We start from the raw sequence: 19,555 nt of genomic DNA, 5'->3' as shown, positions 1-19,555 counted from the left end.
CTACTCGCACATGTGGGGAAGAACTATTTACTACATTTGTGGTGCAGAAGCAATGAGACAGATTTTCATAACATTACGTTTTCGCCCGTTTCGATGGAGACTTCAGTCGCTCGTGTGGAAGAAATGTTTACTCCGGCAATGGTTCGCATGTACAGTAAAACGTTTCAAAAAAGTCAGGAGTGTTTTCAAAAAATTGTTATTTTCAGCAGCTCCAAGCACCATTGTCGTGTAAATATACACCCAAAATGCTACAAAGGTTTTCCATTTTCACTTGAAAACATTGCGGTTTACACAGGGTCCAAGATGAGGTTTCAAGAGTTTTCTATAGTGACGCAGGAGACACCATCACTGTGACTTGATTGGGGCGGTTTCTTTTTTTTGTTTTGTATTATCCATCCAGGTATTCCCTGCAATGGCAGACGGAGTCTGACAGCTGCTTCGACATCGACACTGTGGAGGGGATTATCTCGACTAATGAGTACCTGGACAGAGAGACGGCGGTTCAGCACAACATCACAGTGATAGCAACTAAACTCAGTAAGTATACTTATGCAGCGCATCAATAATCTGTGACTATCTTTATACCTGAAGGGAAACTTACAACAGGCTAACTGTATAACGAGCAGCAAACATCTGATCTCACCTTTCAAATTCCATGTAAATTAAGTTGTTGTTTTTCTTTTCATTGTTATTATTATTATTATTAGTTGAAAACGGTTATGGAGGATCCACATGCAATGGGAAAAGTCAGGAGACAAAGTAACTTAAAGTTAAAAGTCAGGTGAAATTAAGTGATGTTGGTGCAAAGTTTCAATCAGTGTCAAAAGTTTAAATTCAATTTACGTCAATGTTAAAGGGGTAAAATGAGCTTGTGACAGACGTTTGCCTGCAACTCCAGTTTTTATTGTTGGTTTTATGAGGCCCACCATAATAGTTTAAAAACAGTTTCTTGTTTAAATTTTTTTAAGGAAAAAAAAACATAATGAAAGAGACAACTAAAGTAATGAAAAGATTGTCAATTAACAATGACGACATATATACAGCTGGCCTCATGCTCTTGCATGACTTGTCTTTTATTTTCATATAGTCCATGCTCTGATACAATTTGACCCCTGAAATCTCTCTCTCGTTCTCTCTCTCTCTCTCTCTCTCTCTCTCTCTCTCTCTCTCTCTCTCTCTCTCTCTCTCTCTCTCTCAGCAAGGATTATGTTGTCATTGGATGTCTATCTGCCTCCATCTAGTGGTTGATGCTGATATGACAGCAGGGTTCAACTGTCTTTATGTTCAAATAGATTAATTTTGGAATTATAAACTGATATTAGTTCAAATGAAATTAAATATGCAATGATTGGCATTTCCAGATCATTTATAAAGACAAAGTTTGTAAATTCTTAGGTGTACTTATATCCGTATGTTTCTGGATATATTTGTTTTCTGTTATAAGATTTGTTTTTTGACACACGGTTTGTGTTATCAAACGTTGTGTATTTAGCCTTGCCGTTGTTCCATTTCTTATTTCACATGGGGTTTTTTTCACTATGTTTTCTCAGTTTTTTAATTTAAATTACTATTTTTTTCAATTATATCAATGCACCATAAACCTCAGTTTCATCTTACATAAGAAGAGAAATGTTATTTCATTGCCATAGTGCTACGTGTTATGAGTTTGTGGCGCTCTGGAGGAAGAGCACAGCAAAATGTTTCTAAAACAAAAACAAAAATAAGAAGCATTTCCATTTGAATAAATGCTGTGTTATTGGAGAGAAGATTAGAAAAATGAGTCACATCAGGAAGGATAATTAGCCATAAACTGACTAAAAGGACGGTCTGAAGTGAAAACATTTACAGTTCCTTGTAGGCATGCACAAACCAAAAACACATTACAGGTCTATATTGTTACACAGGCACACATCTCATTGTGCACACACTTTGAAGATGCACAAATGTAAGTACAAACGTAAGTACATTCAGAAAAACTAATTCTCAAATGAATTATGAGCAGCTTTTCCATCCAATTGACTTTTGTAGCCTCAATTCAAAACAAGTATGTTTGTGCAAAACAAACATACTTAACACACTCACAGAGAGAGAGAGAGAGAGAGAGAGAGAGAGAGTAATTTAACGTTATGCATGTAGAGGGCGCCCTTTCCAAGACTCACAGTACTTCAAGAAGGTTCCATCAATGATTGTGTGAAGTACTGAATCAAAATCCTTGTTCCTTTGCTATGTGTTTTGTCCACATAGCAATAGAAATTGGATGTATGTTTTCTTTTTCAAGATACTGCCAAGGATGAATGAATGTTTAAGATTAGGGCCCCCAGTATAGAGCCAATGGGGCACACCACTGCTGAACAGTGATGGATTTTAAGACAAAATTTTAGCTAAACTGATACAACTATTGTTGTTTTCCATCTCTCCTGATTAAGGTCAGTATTTACTTTAATCTGTAATCGCACTGCCCAAATAGCTAATGTGTGCAAATATTGCAGGTCATGCCGCAAACATTGCAAATAATGATTTCATGGCAGATATTACAGATATATACTGTATATCTGTGTGCCTTATCAGATGAGAAGTTGGTTTCACTGAACACTGAACACTGCCGCCGTTATTTCAGCACTGAGTGTATAATCACCTGCTTCTTCCTGTTGATCTTTCTAGATAACCCTCTGCTATCCAGCAAAGTGGTGGTGACCGTCAATGTCTTGGATGTCAACGAGTTTCCCCCTGAGCTGGAAGTTCCTTCGGATATCTTTGTCTGCGAAAACTCAAGAATCGGACAGGTGAGCCCGACTCAATCTGCTTGGTAGAATCATGAGGATTTTTCAGAAAGGCCAAACACTAACAATGGCATTCTCACTCATATTGGTTGTCACAGCACTGGCATGAGACAGGTATGAAAAGTTATTCTCAATTGCTTATGTGTTGCTTCGACTCTCAGCCTCCATTGCTTAAACTTTAAACTATGTCAATGCAACTCTTCTGCTTTGTTAAATGTTTGACTTTGCTTTTTCTCCTGTATGCGACAACCTGACAAATAGGGAGCAGTACGTTGCTAGAAATGTTTACGATTCTCACAGATCAAAGATTAAATATGGTGTGCCACAAGGATCGATTTAATGGCATCTTCTTTTTGTGATTTTTATAAATGATTTTGCATCGTTATCTGATTCAACCTTCCCAATTTGATCTGCACACAACAATCATTTTGTCATATCACACTCTGACTTTGCTTTTCTTGAAAAAAAAAGGCCAATAATCAATGATGTTGAACTTCAACTGATTTCTTTCACACACACACACACCCCTCCCCCAGATAAGGATAAGTGGACAGACAAGGAGGACATTGAGTGTGTGTGGTTCAACTTACACAACTGTCATTCACCAGTTTTTCAGTTTAAAACATGAACGTCTCAAAATAAAGAAAAGGAGGACAAATAACTTACTTTTGTTGACTTGTTCGACAAGTTTGGATCGAGGATGCTGACCAGATTGTCTCCATCTTCTCGACAAGGTGATCCAGACGGTCAGCGCTGTGGACAAGGACATGCCCCCTGTTGGTCAGAGGTTTTTCTTCAAATCCCCCAAAGAGCTCCGCAACAGAAACTTCACTGTTCGAGATTTCGGAAGTAAGTCAATCGGGAAGCAAAAAAAAAAAAAAAAAAAAAAAGGGTGATTCGCACTGACATTCAGGTCATTGACTGTAGTGTAACGTTGAGATGGTTTCAGTTATGTTAACCCACTATTATGATGCAATTAGAAACTAATGTATGCATTAACCAAACACACACACACACACACACACACACTCACACATATATATATATATATATGGTTGTGAGAAGTTGTGAGATTAACTGCAATATATTCATTTGACCACCAGGGGGCACACATTAGTCTGTATCATATGATGCGTCAGTTCAGTGATCAAGATTAATACACAGATGTATAAATGTGTCGACATTAATGACAATGTCTCGTATTTGACAAGTTATTTTGACCATAATATGCTATTTTTCTGAGTCGCCATTGTTGAATTTGCATTTCTTTTATTCAAATTTCAGGTTTATCAAGTGTTGTAAACTGATAATTCATTACATGTAAATAGTTTGTCGGATAAAAACAGAAACACAGATTTACAGTTGTAGTTATTTCTGGATTACGATGCTATTATTTACTGGTCCGGATCAAATTGTGCTGTATGTGGCCCCTGAAGTAAAATAAGTTTGACACCCCTGACCTAGAGGTTTGTGAAGCGAGCTTGTGAACCGATATTCACAGGTTTGAATCCCACAGCTGGCAGATTACCACTGAGGGTCACTGAGCAAGGCTGTTGACCCCCATCTGCTCCTTGGGCGTTCTGCAGTAGCGGCCCACTGCTCATCGTGACGAGTTAAATGCAAATCACACATTTTGCTGGATATCTACTGTACGCTGTCTTAAGTATTGAACTGAAACAAGAAAAAAGAAAAAAAAACATACAACCTCTGGCATTTAACTTGTGAGACGTGGAACTGCGTTACAAAGAAAATTCCTTTCTATTCACCATGACTTCTTTTCTACGGACGACATTTCCAGATCTGTCAGTCCTCGTCATCGCTCACTGCAGATGAATGTAGCACACCCCCAGTGGGACACATGTTCCTGTCACCTGCCAAGCTCAGAGTCCTGGGATTATATCATTAGGCACTTTGTGCTTTGTGCAGGACTCGCTCTCGGCCAGTAGGAGGTAGTGGCGCAGCGTCATGGCTTCCCGGCTTAATGCTTAGCTTCACTCAGTCGCTGATGTTAGCTGACAGGCAGAAACGAACTTCACTCCCCACCTCCACCCCCCACCACCATCACCACTCTGTTAGGAGGAGTCAAACACAGGGTCTTCCCGGGTCTCTGCCTCACGTTGGCATCTGGAAAAACAAACCCACCACAGAGAAATGATTAGAGGCCTGAAAACATCTCATCATGGGATCACCCTTGATGAATCCTTTTCCACCTTATAAATGAATTGATGAGATTAAAATATAAAATGCTCACAAACATATCCTCCCAGACTGACTCCCTGTGCGTGTGTGTGTGCGTGTGTGTCTCTCAAATGTAACAATGAAATGATCTGCTTTAAGACACCCTCTCCTGACATTCTCACTTTTCTCGTGCAACACCTCACCAATGGCCCGTTATGTTATTTGGATGCATTTGTACCTTCACAGTGAGCATCACGTCTGATAGAGTGAGACACAAAGGCTGCCTGCAGCCACCACGGGGAACTGGAGCGTGTGTGTGTGTGTGTGTTTGTGTGTTGTGTGTGTGTGTGTGTGTGTGTGTGTGTGTGTGTGTGTGTGTGTGTGTGTGTGTGTGTGTGTGTGTGTGTGTGTGTGTGTGTGTGTGTGTGTGTGTGTGTGTGTGTGTGTGAACAGGAACAAGGTGCCTTAATGGTCTCTACCTTGTCGGGCTTCATCTGCGTCTAAGAAGGAGAGAATGGATCTTTTCTGACACACCCACACACACACACACATACACGCACCCACACATACACGCACACACACACACACACACACACTCACACACAGGCCTGTCGCATTGACATAATGGATTTCCCGCTGCCATAGCTTAACCCTCACCATCATAGGTCAGGCTGTAATGATAAACAAACTGAAAAGGTAACCTAAACCCCCAAACCAAATTCTAACCCTAACATCTCGGTCAAACTTTCCTAAATTTTGTCCGTGCAAGCTATAGTTGATTCTGAGCTACAGATGTGTTTGCACGACAGGAGCATACAACCATTAATTTCTGGATCTGTCAGAAAGTTGTTATTTATATTTGATTATTATCTCTCGAGATTCAGAACAGCAATATCTTTTTTTTTCTGAAGCCACCATCCCCACACATTGTTTTGACTAATTGTCCCATTCAACCTTCTCAAATCAATTGAGTCAGTTTAACTGGATTCGGTCATATGTCACGGAAGACCTTTCGCTCGTACATTAAATGACTTCATCAGTTCATTCTGAAGAGTCTGACTAATCAAAGGGACGAAGCATTCTCCAAGACATTTGATCGAGTGCAGTTGACCTGATTCAATTGATTATGAGATGCCGCCCATGTTGACAGATTGCAATACCAGGTGTTACCTTGCAGTTTTGTTGAGAGGCATGACGACATCTTCTGCTCTCCAGATAACACAGCTGGCATTGTGACCCGGCGCCTGGGCTTTCAGCGGCGACTGCAGGACATGTATGTGCTTCCGGTGGTGGTTGAAGACAGCGGTTATCCGGCGCAGAGCAGCACGACCACCCTGACCATCCGAGTGTGTTCCTGCGAGACCGGAGGCTCACTGCTCACCTGCTCAGCCGAGGCCATCTTCCTGCCTGTGGGCCTCAGTACTGGAGCTCTGATGGCCATCCTCCTGTGTGTAGCTTTGCTGATTGGTAAGCTCGCCCTATTTCTAACCTTGGAAAATCCATACGTTACCAAGTGTATATGCTCAAAGTAAGGTTGTTTTTTTTTTGTTTTCCACAAACCCCAGACCCTGGGTGAAAATTGATTTCTAAAGCTGTTTTCGAAAAGCTGTGGTTTCAGTGGCTCTGACCATTATTGACGCGTAAACAGAGCCCCAAAACACAACAGTTTTGCATTTTTTTACTTGGGGAAAACATTGTCATGTGAAAGGGGACTGAGTATCTTGTTAAATCAGGAGTCTGTGCAGTCTGTGGTTTGATTGGAGTCCAATAGAATTGTGGTTGCAGCACCAAAGACAGGATGTGACACAGCTTCAGCGTTCATCAGAGGGTCTCCTGCTGCTGTTTTGACTCCTATACATTACATTTTAGAGGCTGCCTAAGAATTCCAAACTGGTAAAAAAAAAATCAGACATAGGTTTTAATGTTTTGTAATACCAGAATATACTTCAATGTTGAATTGTGTTATATTTAAAAAAAAAAAAAAACAGTTTAGAGATGCTGACTACAATTCTGGCCTGAACAAAGAAATCAAACCACTGCTTTCAAACCAAACTGAGTGATTGTTTTATTTTATCCACAAGCTGTGCTTATTGTCTGTTTTTTATATTATGTGCTCACTGTTGTAGATTTTTTTTTTTTAATACATATATGCGCAACCCAGCACAACACCTAACAAATAAGATGATTATTGTAATTATATTTACATGGCTGGCCTTTCTGCAAATTGCATCCTTGTTATACATAATGAGCCTCAATCATGTTTAGTGCTGCTGAACCACCCCGTTTTAATGAAAATGTATTGATGTTTTGCACTTTGCAGACTATCATCCAAAAATAAAGTGGCATGTACTTCATTTATAGAATATGTGATTCACATGAGGCTGAAAAGAAAAAAGGTGAATCCTGGATTAGCACACAAGTCAGACTGATCCATACGTTAAGGGCACTGAGGCACATGCTCTACTCAGCCAGTAAATTATAAAATGTGATTTACATTGCAAAACACCCTCGGGGACTTTCCTTTCTGAAGCCTCATTACCTTTGTTAACACCGCACTTATGTCGTTTGGCAAATCAGTTAATAATTACCATGATTTATTTATAAAGATATCACCTTTCTTCTTTAGTTTATTACCACTGGTATTCAGCTAAATTGTAAAGAAATGTTTTAAACTTGAAGTCCTTTGGAGGTTTAATGCTGGTTTTTAATGGCGGGCTCAAAGAAGCCCAGGATCGTTACATATACGGTAATCTATTTAAAGGCTGACTTTGTCAGTCTGTCACACTTTTGTCATTTTCATTGACGTTAAAGCACCTCAGAACTGCTGCCATCGTTCATCCTCTCTTGTCTACCTGCTGCTCACGTTGGTGACACATAATGTCACATATCACTCTCAATGCCTGATACTGGTGTCAGTATCTGTGCATCCCTACTTATGTGTATTTGCTCCAACCTCAATCTTCCTCTCACTTCTCAGAGAACTTGTAGAGCAATTTTATTGAGGGAATATGTTTTGCTGTACTGCTGATGAAGAAGGCGATATCGCATTTCTCCACATTTCTAGAGGAGAGTGAGAGGCTTGGATATACTGGATGTAGCCTATGTGGATTCCTCGTATCCTGTCTTTAAATTCTTCACCAATTTTTCCACAACTGTCAACACAATGTGAAATGATTAAAGACATTTGAAATGAAGTCCTTTGTGCACATGAAATATGTGACAGCTTCATTCCTTTTGATCCAAGTATATACTTTAAAATGTAGAGTTAGAGTTAGTTTCTTAAAAAAACCCAAAAGAAAACACAAAACCAATTACACGCTGTGGGTTGAATGTGGGCAGTTGGATTGTGTGTTGAGGACTGATGCAGAACAAGGTAGACAGTGAAGAGTTACACGAGAGGGATGATGCAAAACTCACAGCTGGGGTTCAAAACAAGGTCGGTACCAGACGAGACAAAACAAGAAGAGGGTTTTACAGATGGGAAGAGGCTGGCACAAAGGACCTGACTGGCTAAAGCAGCACATCAGACTGAAGGCAACCGACAGAAGACAACAGAAAGTGTGTTGATCCTGATGAGAAACAGCTGAAACACATTAGCAGAGGGAGAAACGTGAAGCACATGAAGAAAAGTAAACACTCAACGATCTTGACGTTATCAGTAAAACCCAGAACACAAACTCAGAAAGAGGTGGATGTGGAGACAGTTTTTTAGCTAGTGTACGTAGAATTTTGAGAAGGTATTATTTCAATATCGCTAACTGTGACACAATGATTCTAATATTAATTGGATAGGCTTCTGAATCCAAATGCTTTTTCACCATAATTCTGGAGAAGCAATAAAGAGCATGTTAATCCAAAATTATAATTTTTTTTTTTAGTTGTTTAGTTCTATTTTGATTTTAGTTAAAAAAAAAAATTTAATTAAGGATTACTTTTGTAACATATCTAATAATATCTCCTCCTCCTGCATCCTGACTCCATTTTCACCCATGTGTCATTGGTGTCTTTTCTCTTTTTATTTGTCTTTGTTCTTACCCAGTATAGTTTTCTTCCTTTTAACCCTACTTAGTATCGGTCATTTTCTCAAATTTAGCAATACCTGCTGTTTAATAGTGAATTTTCTGACAGAATAGACCAAGAGGGCTTTAAATCTATGTCACCACCTTGCAGCGTTCACCTTTAAGCCTGCAGTGTCCATTTTCCAACCACTGACTGTCCCTGCTGTGTCTTCTTCTACTGTTGCAATGAGGAAACAAGCTGCTAGAGCAGAGGTGTCAAACTTATTTTAGTCCAGGCGTTGCATACAGCCCAATGACATCCTGAGTGGGACGGACTGCTAAAATATAGCCATAATAACCTCGAAATGTTCACGTTTTTGCGGTTTTCAATGTTGTGGCGTCAAGTACAAGTGCAAAACTCAATTTTTTTGGCCAAAATTCTGTGAAATCTAAAAAAAATAAAACAAAACAACTATTGCATTCATTCGCCGTGCGGTGTTGCTTCCACTATACTCTTTAACAAAGGTTTTTTTTTAAATCAAGTAATTTCTATCATTTGCTTGGTGGTTTGGATTAGATTGGAGCCTCTTTTGGGCCCCTTATGTTCGACACAAACTCACTAGAACTTGTTGCATAACGACAAATGACAATTATTGTTTATTGTATAATTGTATTGTATAATTTATTGTTTAAAGAGTGTCCATGTTTGGACACCAGGGGGCCTCAGGTACTCATCCCCAGCCTCTGATTAGTTAATCAGTTATTCCCATATTTCGTTTTTTTCCCTTCCTCCTATCATCTGATTTGGTTTCGGCTCGCCATACCAAGAGTTTGTTACATAACCACCTGTCCAGTTTCAGTGAGAGCAGGCAGGGGTCACGTGTGTGCACACTTCCCATTGTGCGCAGGCACATACCTCGCTCTTCAGGCACGTGTGCACCCGGCCGTTCCATTACGCACGAATTGAGAGCAGTGTGAAAGCCGCTCTTGTTCCTGCCATCTCGACTGATTCGGCCCAGTTCTGACAGATGCATGTCGGTGTCTTCCTCCGTGCTCTGATGGCATGCCGGAGAAGAAAAGCAGGCCCCCTAGGGCATTCTGCCGTCTTTGTTGGTGTCCTCCATAAAGCAGCGGAATAACTAAAAAGAGGTTATAAAAGGAGGAGAGTGGAGGAGGGGGCTAATATCTGCCTACATGTAACTGTAATCCAATTTAATTTTTCAAGCCTGATGGAAAGAGACATCGAAATGTGGACGAACCCTCGCTCAAACTTGTACTCAGATTGAAGTTTTTTTTCACTGTAAATTAGGGAGTAAGAAGGATTTCTGCAAGTGTCAGGGACTTGGTTTTTAGACTGAAGCGAGTCTGTCTTCAAAACGTCTCATTTCGGCTCGTTACATGTGATGAAAGAAGCCTCTTCTAGCCTGCCTTCATGTTTGTAAGCTGATTTGTGAAAGCTGAGTGCATCAGTCTCTTCATTCAGTGATGCAATTTGACCTGGCAAGTAAAAAAAAAAAAAAAAAAACATTTTATTCAGGCGCTCAACATGTAATAGAAAGTTTCTTACACCAGTAAAGAACTGGAACAAGCTTTAAAAATATAACGTCTGACCATTTGCCACCATCTCCTTTCAGAAAAAATGTTGGCTTCAGTTTGAAAGGCCAGTCACTTGGTGGTAGGTTGAACTTTACTAAAAAGGACAACATGAAACTGAAATATACAACACAACTGCACTTCTTCAGCTCTATGCAGCAACCTTATTTTCTATAAGGAGGTAATAGAAGTCAACTTCAGATGCTTTAAATGCTTTTAACTATCAAAATGTCCTCTGACGCTGCCCTGCTGATGAAAAAAAATACCTTTAACAGGAAGTGGGAACTATGCACTCACTGGCTATAATCTTGGTGTCACTGATCCCATTTTGAGTCCTTTTGATTTTGCTTCTTATTGACATACCACCATCGGAGAGCTGCCCCTCCATAATGCAAATCCATGCCTGCTGTTGAACTTAGTGTTTAAATGTGGGTTATTCTACTTGGAATATCCAACATTATATGATATATTAAACTTATAAAGGAGTGTACATTTCCAACAACTCAAAAACCTGCCTTTGACAATACAATGTAATGCAGCTGAGAAAAGTGCTTTGTTCTGTAATTGACTGCAAATGAAACAATGTAGGAGTGCTTTTACTTGGATACACATTTTCTGGACGGCCTGAAATACATTTTGTTTTATCCCAACACTGCAGTGAGTTAAAAATTCAACACCAGAAACTGCTGATAATATTTCATGCTGATGTCAGTGTTAAGAAAACAACAAACAAAGCTACCTAAGCACACCGGAGTCCAATCCAGCGTTACTCAAGAGAGTGGAAAACCTCCTTCAGCCACTGTACCCACTACCAACACCCACATTACTCACTTATGGAGGGAATAATAAAGTGGTATGTTTCTGTAACACTGCTTTAACCTGTAATGAGCTATGAGCTATGAGATTGAAATTGCAGTTACATTTACTGAGGTTTTTACAGAGTTTTGTTACAGTTGTACAATTGTATCTCTCTTTTGTGCTCTTTGCACTGATTGCTAGTAGTACTTAGTGGAACATGTTCAAAATAGGTTTCAAACAGGTTCAAAACATTCTCTAAACTTTATCTAAACAAGTTCAAAACAGTTTCAAAACAGGCTCCTAACATGATGTAAAAAGGATCAGAACAGGTTCAAAACAGACTGAGAACAGGTTCAAAACAGGCTCCGAATTCTCTATGTGACATCTTAAATGCAACATTTCTAATAGCACCAAACAAAAACACAAGATCTTTGATACACTTCTTTCTAAAGTGCTACTCGTGATCAATTCAGTCTTTAAACAATGAAACATACACTTTTCATGTGCATTCGGAAAAACAAATCCCCCAAGAACATTTTAATGATGACATCTCTTTAATTCAATATCTCCATATGGCTGTATGGAGAATTAAGAAAAAAAACAACTTTCTTTTTTTAATATGAATATATTGTAATTGTATTGTTGGGGTATTATTATTTTTTCATTCCTCTGTTTCTGTAAGTTTGAAGGGGCATATCTTCCTGTGATGTAGGTAGTCTGACGCACAGAGAAGAACAATACCAGTTTGAGGGAATCCGGTCATGGTCAATATTAATTAAATCTCACTGTTTCTACAAACATTGGTGTATAAAACAGCTTTTCCAAAGACACAGGAGTGGTGTGTTGCCAAAGAAGGTTCTCTTTGAAGAAGAAACGATGGAAGAATGCCACTGTGCGGGCTGATAAAAGCCAGAACAATAGAGGAGATTTTAGAAAGCCTCGTGTCCTCTTGAGGGTTTGCTCTTTGGCAAGGCATCCCCTATTGTTTTATTAACTTGCTGTTTGCTCTCATTACCTTTAAGGCTAAAATGCAAACTCATTGGGAAGAGAACTAGGTCAAAAAGAAGGGGAGGACCAAGACAAGATAACAGCATATTATACTTATTTAAGCACTGGAGTTTGGACGAATGAATGCATTTGTTCAAACAAGGCGGGAAAAAAAAAGAAAATCCTCATTTATGCAAGGATTGAAAAGCTGAGGGACTCCTGACGTAGGTAGTTTGAGTGGAGTAGCTCTGTGTGTAAAAGCCCATTGTCACATTTGGTTTTCTGTCAAGATTTTGTCCCAAAATTACAGAGGTCGTCTCTAAAACCTAATATATATGTGTGTGTGTGTGTGTGTGTGTGTGTGTGTGTGTGTGTGTGTGTGTGTGTGTGTGTGTGTGTGTGTGTGTGTGTGTGTGTGTATATATGAAAGATGAAAAGTTTATCCGTGTCTGTTTTAGCAATGTATCGTTCTGTTTCATTTGTTTTTTGTTTTTTTTAAACGTTAAACTTGGATGTCTTAAAGCCATTCAGGATCTACTGCATCAACAACAATAGGGAAAACCTATAGTTTGGTGATGCAAATTCTTCAATATAGTCAATCTGTTTGCAGTGCAGTACTTGGCATCAGATGATTTGTGGTTTATGATGACTTTTTAACACTTCCTGGTGCCGGGGTGGACAATTAATCAGCCCAAGCTACGGCTACTGCGGAGGGCTGAGTCATCGTGTCTACTGAAATGAGCTCAATATATAAACAATTCTTTTTGACATGCACTATGTTACATGGTTTTGATAAACTACCTTTCCAACTCTGCAGCATTTAATTTCTTTTTTCCCCCCGATAATAGCGATTCACATCTTAATCTTTCAACACAGCAGAGATACTGTAAGCACACAGGTACGCACACAAATTGCCTTACCTGTAAAATAAGAAAAGAAAAGACAAGAAAATGCATCATGTTCGTTCAGTTTTATTTGGTTCATTTTATTCCTCATCATCTCAAAGAGATATTCGTTTGGGTTAGTACAAAGGGAACACAACTATGAAAATGCTTTTAAGACATTAAGTATAATTAGAACAAACTGTTGTGGGCAGATAACACAGTAATGTTAACCCAATAGGATACATGACGTTTTATAACAGGTCCATTAGTCTTATGAGGTTAACAGGCCTTAATTGACATGATTACAACGATAAATTACACATCAGGGGTTTTTGGTCTCGGGTTAAAAACGAACAGAATTTAATTGATAAGAAGTCAAGTATTTTGTGGATCTGTTTGTTTACTCAAACATCGTCCTTACAATCATATATGTGGCTCTTTACCAGGGTGTCCTGGTCTTGGAGAGCAGCAGAGTTAGATTTTTTTTAATCTAACTAGCAAAGCTATATTTTAAAGCCGGAAGACTAAATTATCTTCATATTGACGTGTAAACATGTTTTGTAGTTCCAGACAAATTGTATGTGTTTGACAACGCTACAAATATGGACAGACTCTTGTACTAACCACAATCTTTTTCCAAAGTTGTGCTGAAGTCGTTGCACTATTCTCATCTTTACCTCTGCTTCTCTCACCATTGGGCATCACACCATTGGGGTTTACCTCAGCCTTATTCATGACCTATAACACATTTTGTTTTCCTCATCCTCACCCTTATGATCTACAACCAACACCCCAAACTTAATAATGTAACCCGAAGTGTAAAAACCTTCAGGCTTCAGCCCGAACCTTCAAAGTTAAGGCAACTTTTTTGCTTTTTGCATTTTTTAACATGAAAATTAAATCCAAGTAAAGTGAACTTTGTGTTTTTTCCTTGACGCGACAAAAATGCAAAAATGCTTCTTATTTGATGTCAGTTCTGTCTCAAGTAGTATTTGCATGTTTGTGTCAATATAAATTATCTTTTTAATTACCTTGACACCCTACGTTAAGTCTATTTCTTATAAATACCTGTGGATATGATTAAAGCTTCAGCTTCTTCTGCTCTATTCAATGATTTGTCCATCCAGTTTTAACTCTGATATAACTCTTTGTGCAGTTTTATCTGAGCATTTCAGTTACTGTATGCTGTTGGACTGCTTGTCCTTGCTTGTGACAGATGTTTGGCCGAGTTTAACATGAACACTAACATTCAGTTAATTTACTGACTTCCTTCACCTGAATGTCTTGGTCATCCCAGTCATGCTGCAAAGGCTCGTATTAAGAAGGCAACTGCAAGTTGTGTTATTAAAGACCTCTTTAACTGACTCAAGGATTCTTTCCTCGTGAAAGACTTCACAAGGTTTCCACACCAGTAAAAATTGAGAAAACCTTTTTTTTTCCTTTTTTTTTTTAATCTAGACCTTGTATTTCATTAAGGCTTAACAAGAATTTTCTTTTTCTTTTTCAATTTGGTAAAATATAAACGTTGTGCTCCCCGAGGCTGAATGTATGCTAACATACCTTTGATAGATGTTGTGATCGAACATGAAGTGCACCTCCGTCAGCTTGTGATATGTTGTTAAGCAGTCAGTATTAGCTCTCAGTGAGCTCACTCATTATGCATGTTGTTCGACTGAATGAGGTCAAGATGAGACGATTTCTCACTTTGTGATTTGGGACAGAGAGGCCTGAACTTTTGCACCACAAAAACTTTCTTCTTTTTTTTTTTCCTCCCTGAAGACTCCACTGTGGGCCCTGCTTCTTATAATAGAAGACAGAAATTATTCATGTCGATGACAAAGACAAAAAAAAAAAGCTGTGTTGTAAAGCACAAAAAAGAGCACAAAGCCAAACCAAAACACAGCAATCTTGAGTCAAAATATAAACACTTGAAACTTTCAGAAGACTTTTGGTGTGTGTTTGATGCTAACAAGGCTGCAATCAAATCAAGCTGCAGCAGTGGCGGCATTAGAAAGTAAAGGAGGCTTCAAAGGCCCCTCACAGTCATCGATCGCCTGGTTAAAGCAGCCGCCTTTGTTTTCCCGCTGGTATTGATTATAGCGCAGGAGACAGGACAAACGGTGGACAAACAAATTTGCCTGTTATCAAAATTGGGAGAGACAGTGACAGAGTGAACAAATTAAAAGTGTGGAAATGAAGCAGGACAGAAAGAACAGTGAGCTGTATGTCATTTTAACCCGCCTGTGGTCAAAGCAGATATTATGTAAAACAGCTTGTTTTGTTTTTTAAAGGATTTTTTAGACTCAGAGCACTTAAGATCTGGGTCCCATCCAGCCCTGTGTCTTTCTGTATGGAGTTAGCATGTCATCCAGTTCAAGTTTATTCGTATAGCACCAAATGCAATATATTCATTTCAAAGCACTTTTACAGAGAAAATTCCACCTGAGCAATCATAGGAGACAGTGCAAAGAACAAAAATATTTTTTTTAACAGTAACAAACCTGCAGAATCAGACTCAGAGGTGAAGGCTTGAGGGTTAGGACAGAGACAGATGTGATGGGAGCAGGCGGCTCAGAACAAAAACTTCCATTTCCTCTGTAGGCAAGAAAAGAGGATTCAAGGTATGTGGGTGTGAAAATAAACAACAAGCTGACTAATCCATTGTATCAATGTTTTTGTGTTTTGCAGTGATGTCAGCATTATACATGGGTCAAAGGCGCCACAAAGAGAAAGACACTCTGATGACATCGAAAGAGGACATCCGGGATAACGTCATTCACTACGACGATGAGGGCGGCGGTGAGGCGGACACTCACGCGTTCGACATGGGCACGCTGCGCAACACGCACCCGCAGACCACCAGTTCCCACAGCAGTACCGCCAAGAAAGAGAAAAATGGCTATGGCGAAGGTGTTCTGCCGCACCTGAGCAGCCGCTGCGACAAGGTCCGTTCGCCCGACATTCATCTGCAGACGGCCAGAATCATCACCGCCATCAGCGGCAAGGCCCCGGCTTCTTCCGTGGGCCGAGTGACTGAGGGTGATGCCGAAAAGATCAGGGAGTTCATCGAGCACCGGCTGGAGGAGAGCCAGCAGGGCTACGCTGCGCCACCTTACGACTCATTGGCAACCTACGCTTATGAGGGCGATGGCTCTGTGGCCGGCTCCCTCAGTTCCATTGAAGAGTCGTTTGTCATTGACGATTCTGGGGAGTTCAGCTCGCTAGGTGACTGGGGGCAGCCGTTCAAGACCCTTGCTAGCATCCTTGAGAGACGGCCTCCAACTCTATCTGAGGAGAGTTGAGAAAACGAAGAGACTTTAGTTGACCACGCGGGGGATTAGCTTACTTTTCTAGACATGTTTTTGTACTGTGACAGGCACTGGTTAGGATGACGTGAGGACTTTTAGAGCGTTGTTTGCGTAAAGGTACAGTTGTGAGCTGGTGAGCAAGAGAGCAGGATGTCCAGTTACAGAAGGGTGAAGAGTAAACCTGATAGCTCCTCAAAGTGCCTGAGGTACTATATGTTTACATGTACTTTAATTTGTGTTACTTAATAAAAAAGAAAAAAAAAGAAATATCTTCAAATGATGTTTGGACTTCTATCTGATGTTTTGACTTCTATGTAAGTTCCTTCTTGGCATTCTATGAGTGCAAGTTAATTTTTTTTTACAGGATATTGAATCAATCAAAGGATCTTGTAGTAATGGAGACTTGCTAATGATTATCACCTGCACAAGTATCGGCATAAATAACTGGAATATAATTGGAAATAAGAGCAACGAAATAACAGCTCCAAACTTCATGTGATCTTTAGATTAGCTCTAGAACAGAGCATATAGAGCTTAATTGAAACTTTAGCGTTGGGTGCAGTGACTTAAAGCACACCAACGCTGGACTCTAAATGCAAAAAACGATGTGTTTTCACTTGAAAAGTTGTTGTGTAAACAGGGTGTGAATTCCCTCGTTGGTGTGCAGTGTATCTGCCTGTGGTCGATGGTGACCTGTCCAGGGTGTACCTTGCATCAGCCTGATGTAAACGGACCTTGGTTCCAGTGTCCTGGGACCCTGAAATAGATACAGCTGTATAAATGAGGAATGGACATGAATAGTAATATTATGACTCCAGGGCTGTAACTGATCTGCTCTGATCTCATTTTCTTAATCTAACAATAAAGTGCTCAAACTTTTTAGATTTTCACCTTGTCCTCTCTATCCAATGCAGGTGATACCAGAGGACTAGTGAAGGCCTGATACACTTTGGACAGATCACCAGTGCAACTTACCAAGGTTAAGAGGAAAACACCTATGCAAGTACAGAGAAAGCATGCAAATTCCAATTCCATTGTCCTTTATGCTATTGAGTTAAATGTATGACTTCAATGATTTGCTCTGTTCTTAAAGTACATTACATTACTTTTTGAATACGAGTTATAATCAATACATGTTCAAGAGTAAATAAGTTTACAGTCAGTTGACTTCAGTTGAAGTTCTGACAAAAAAAACACAATTAGACCTACCACCTCAGCGTAAGGTACACAAAATGTGTCCAGGAACAAATGATTTCTTAGTCACTGCAAGTAGTTTGTCTTGGCTGCTTTGAGGCGCTCTCACTGGACTTTGCTTCTCACAAAATTGATTAGAAGAGTAATTTAAGAAAAATATGTCTTTCGCCTCCTCACACTTATATTCCAGCTCATTGCCTTCAGAGGTGATTCGTCTGAAACCTTTGAGACAGGCCATCAGGAGGAAATGCATTGAATAAGTGTGTGAAACTCGCATCAGAGTGCGGACATTACTCTGAGGCAAATACAAACAGTTAAACAGTTGTGGGAGCATTTTATTTGTCCCTCGGAAATTGGCAAATCAATATCTGTCTATGTGCATCGAATCCATCTTCTCCTCCCGCAGCTGCTGTGATGGAAAATAGATTTTGTTGATTGGTACGCTGTAACAGATTGCCTGAGACAGTGGGGATGACCTTCACTCTATCAAGCCCCGATCTCAGCTGACAATGGGGAGCTCCAGCACGGCGGGGTCACTCCACTCCTGAGTTCATTTTGATCTAGAGAGTAAATGACGCCTGCGCAATGATCGCCCCAATCACAAGCAGCCGGGACAGAGAGGAGATTGATGTTGGGAAAGCGCAGCACCTTTGGGAGTCACGCTGAAAATGGAAAATCAATTTCCCAGCTGACTTCATTTAGGTGTCCACGAAGCACAGGAACCTCGGAAACTCTTGGATGACAAGGTGGGTGACGATGCAAAGCCAACACTGCAAAAACTTTTAATCTTACCTGTGTTTTTTCTCCGGCCGTGTCTACACATTGTCGAGTATTTCCAAAAACAGATATTTCCACCTGTACGTTTTGTAAAAAATAATCTTCATTCATACAAACCCACACAAAAACTTGGCTAAGAGCTACTATACACAACCTATAGGGGGCAGTGTAACAAGAAGTATGCAGCCAATAGCTCATCAGAATCTTTGAAAGAAATCCAGCATAAGTTTCACACAAATGAAAACCTAGCGCCAACATGTGAATGCTAATTTGTGAGATCCATTAGCAATGCTGTTACAAGGTCATGGTTTTGCCGATTGCTAATGACAGTATTCTATATTGTTTTCAGTTTCACAGATTAAACCAGTTGAATTTCACAATAGCCAACCGAAATTATTCTCGATTTATTTAGCTGGATGGATTGCTAGTTTCAGCAGCTCACGAGACCTTCACATTGCTGATGATGCCAATGACGCTTCAGTGGCATTCTCGATCGTTAATCTCTGTCTCCTTCTGTCTAAATGCAAACGCAGGCGAAGACAGAGTTTTTCCAAATCTCCACTTTGGCTAGAGTTTTCAGAGATAATCCTTTTTGGCGACTTGTAGCTTCATTTACATGGAAACAAAAGTCGCAAGTTAATTGTCAACATTTTTCAAACACCTCACATATTAGGGCTGGTGTTGAACCCAAAAGCAGACTCACACCAGGTGGCTGAGTTTTTACAGAGTTTATCAAAAAAGGCCTAAGCAGAGGCAACAAAACACACAATCCAGGAGCAAAGTCAACGATCAGAAGCAGAGTTCATAAACCAGAGCACAGTAAACACGAGAGGAAAGTACAGAAGATTCACTGCACTCTACTGTGCATCATGTCCTTTCCCCTGATCCAAAGTAAAGTCCGCTGGATGATGAATCCTGAATCATGAATCCTGATCATGAATTCTGATGCATTCACATTGTCCGTGAGCTGGATCTTAGTTCACTTGCAAGTGAACTGAGACCCCCGTTTTCACGCGGACCAAAGTTCACCTCTTCGGTCTCAACCAGAGTTCTGGTGA

The 19,555-nt window shown here is 40.0% G+C and overlaps 1 protein-coding gene across 1 annotated transcript in view; it reads left to right on the top strand.

The window, feature by feature from the left end:
• Positions 1 to 16,520, top strand: part of LOC308135903 (cadherin-12-like) — a gene marked incomplete at both ends in the record, with an annotated part of 57,105 nt that extends 40,585 nt beyond the window's left edge. Inside the window, 5 exons of the mRNA XM_080504056.1 lie at positions 401 to 537; positions 2,662 to 2,783; positions 3,515 to 3,629; positions 6,174 to 6,425; positions 15,907 to 16,520. Of these exons, the coding sequence (XP_080360182.1) occupies positions 401 to 537; positions 2,662 to 2,783; positions 3,515 to 3,629; positions 6,174 to 6,425; positions 15,907 to 16,520 (1,240 nt within the window). The remainder of the gene's footprint in view (positions 1 to 400; positions 538 to 2,661; positions 2,784 to 3,514; positions 3,630 to 6,173; positions 6,426 to 15,906) is intronic.
• Between the last annotated feature and the right edge of the window lie 3,035 nt (positions 16,521 to 19,555).

This window comes from Blennius ocellaris (genome assembly GCF_963422515.1).
Source record: "Blennius ocellaris genome assembly, chromosome: 10".
In the NCBI taxonomy this organism is placed as follows: Eukaryota; Metazoa; Chordata; class Actinopteri; order Blenniiformes; family Blenniidae; genus Blennius; species Blennius ocellaris.
The sequence above is the reverse complement of the archived record's forward strand: the minus strand, read 5'-3'. Positions and strand labels throughout refer to the sequence as shown.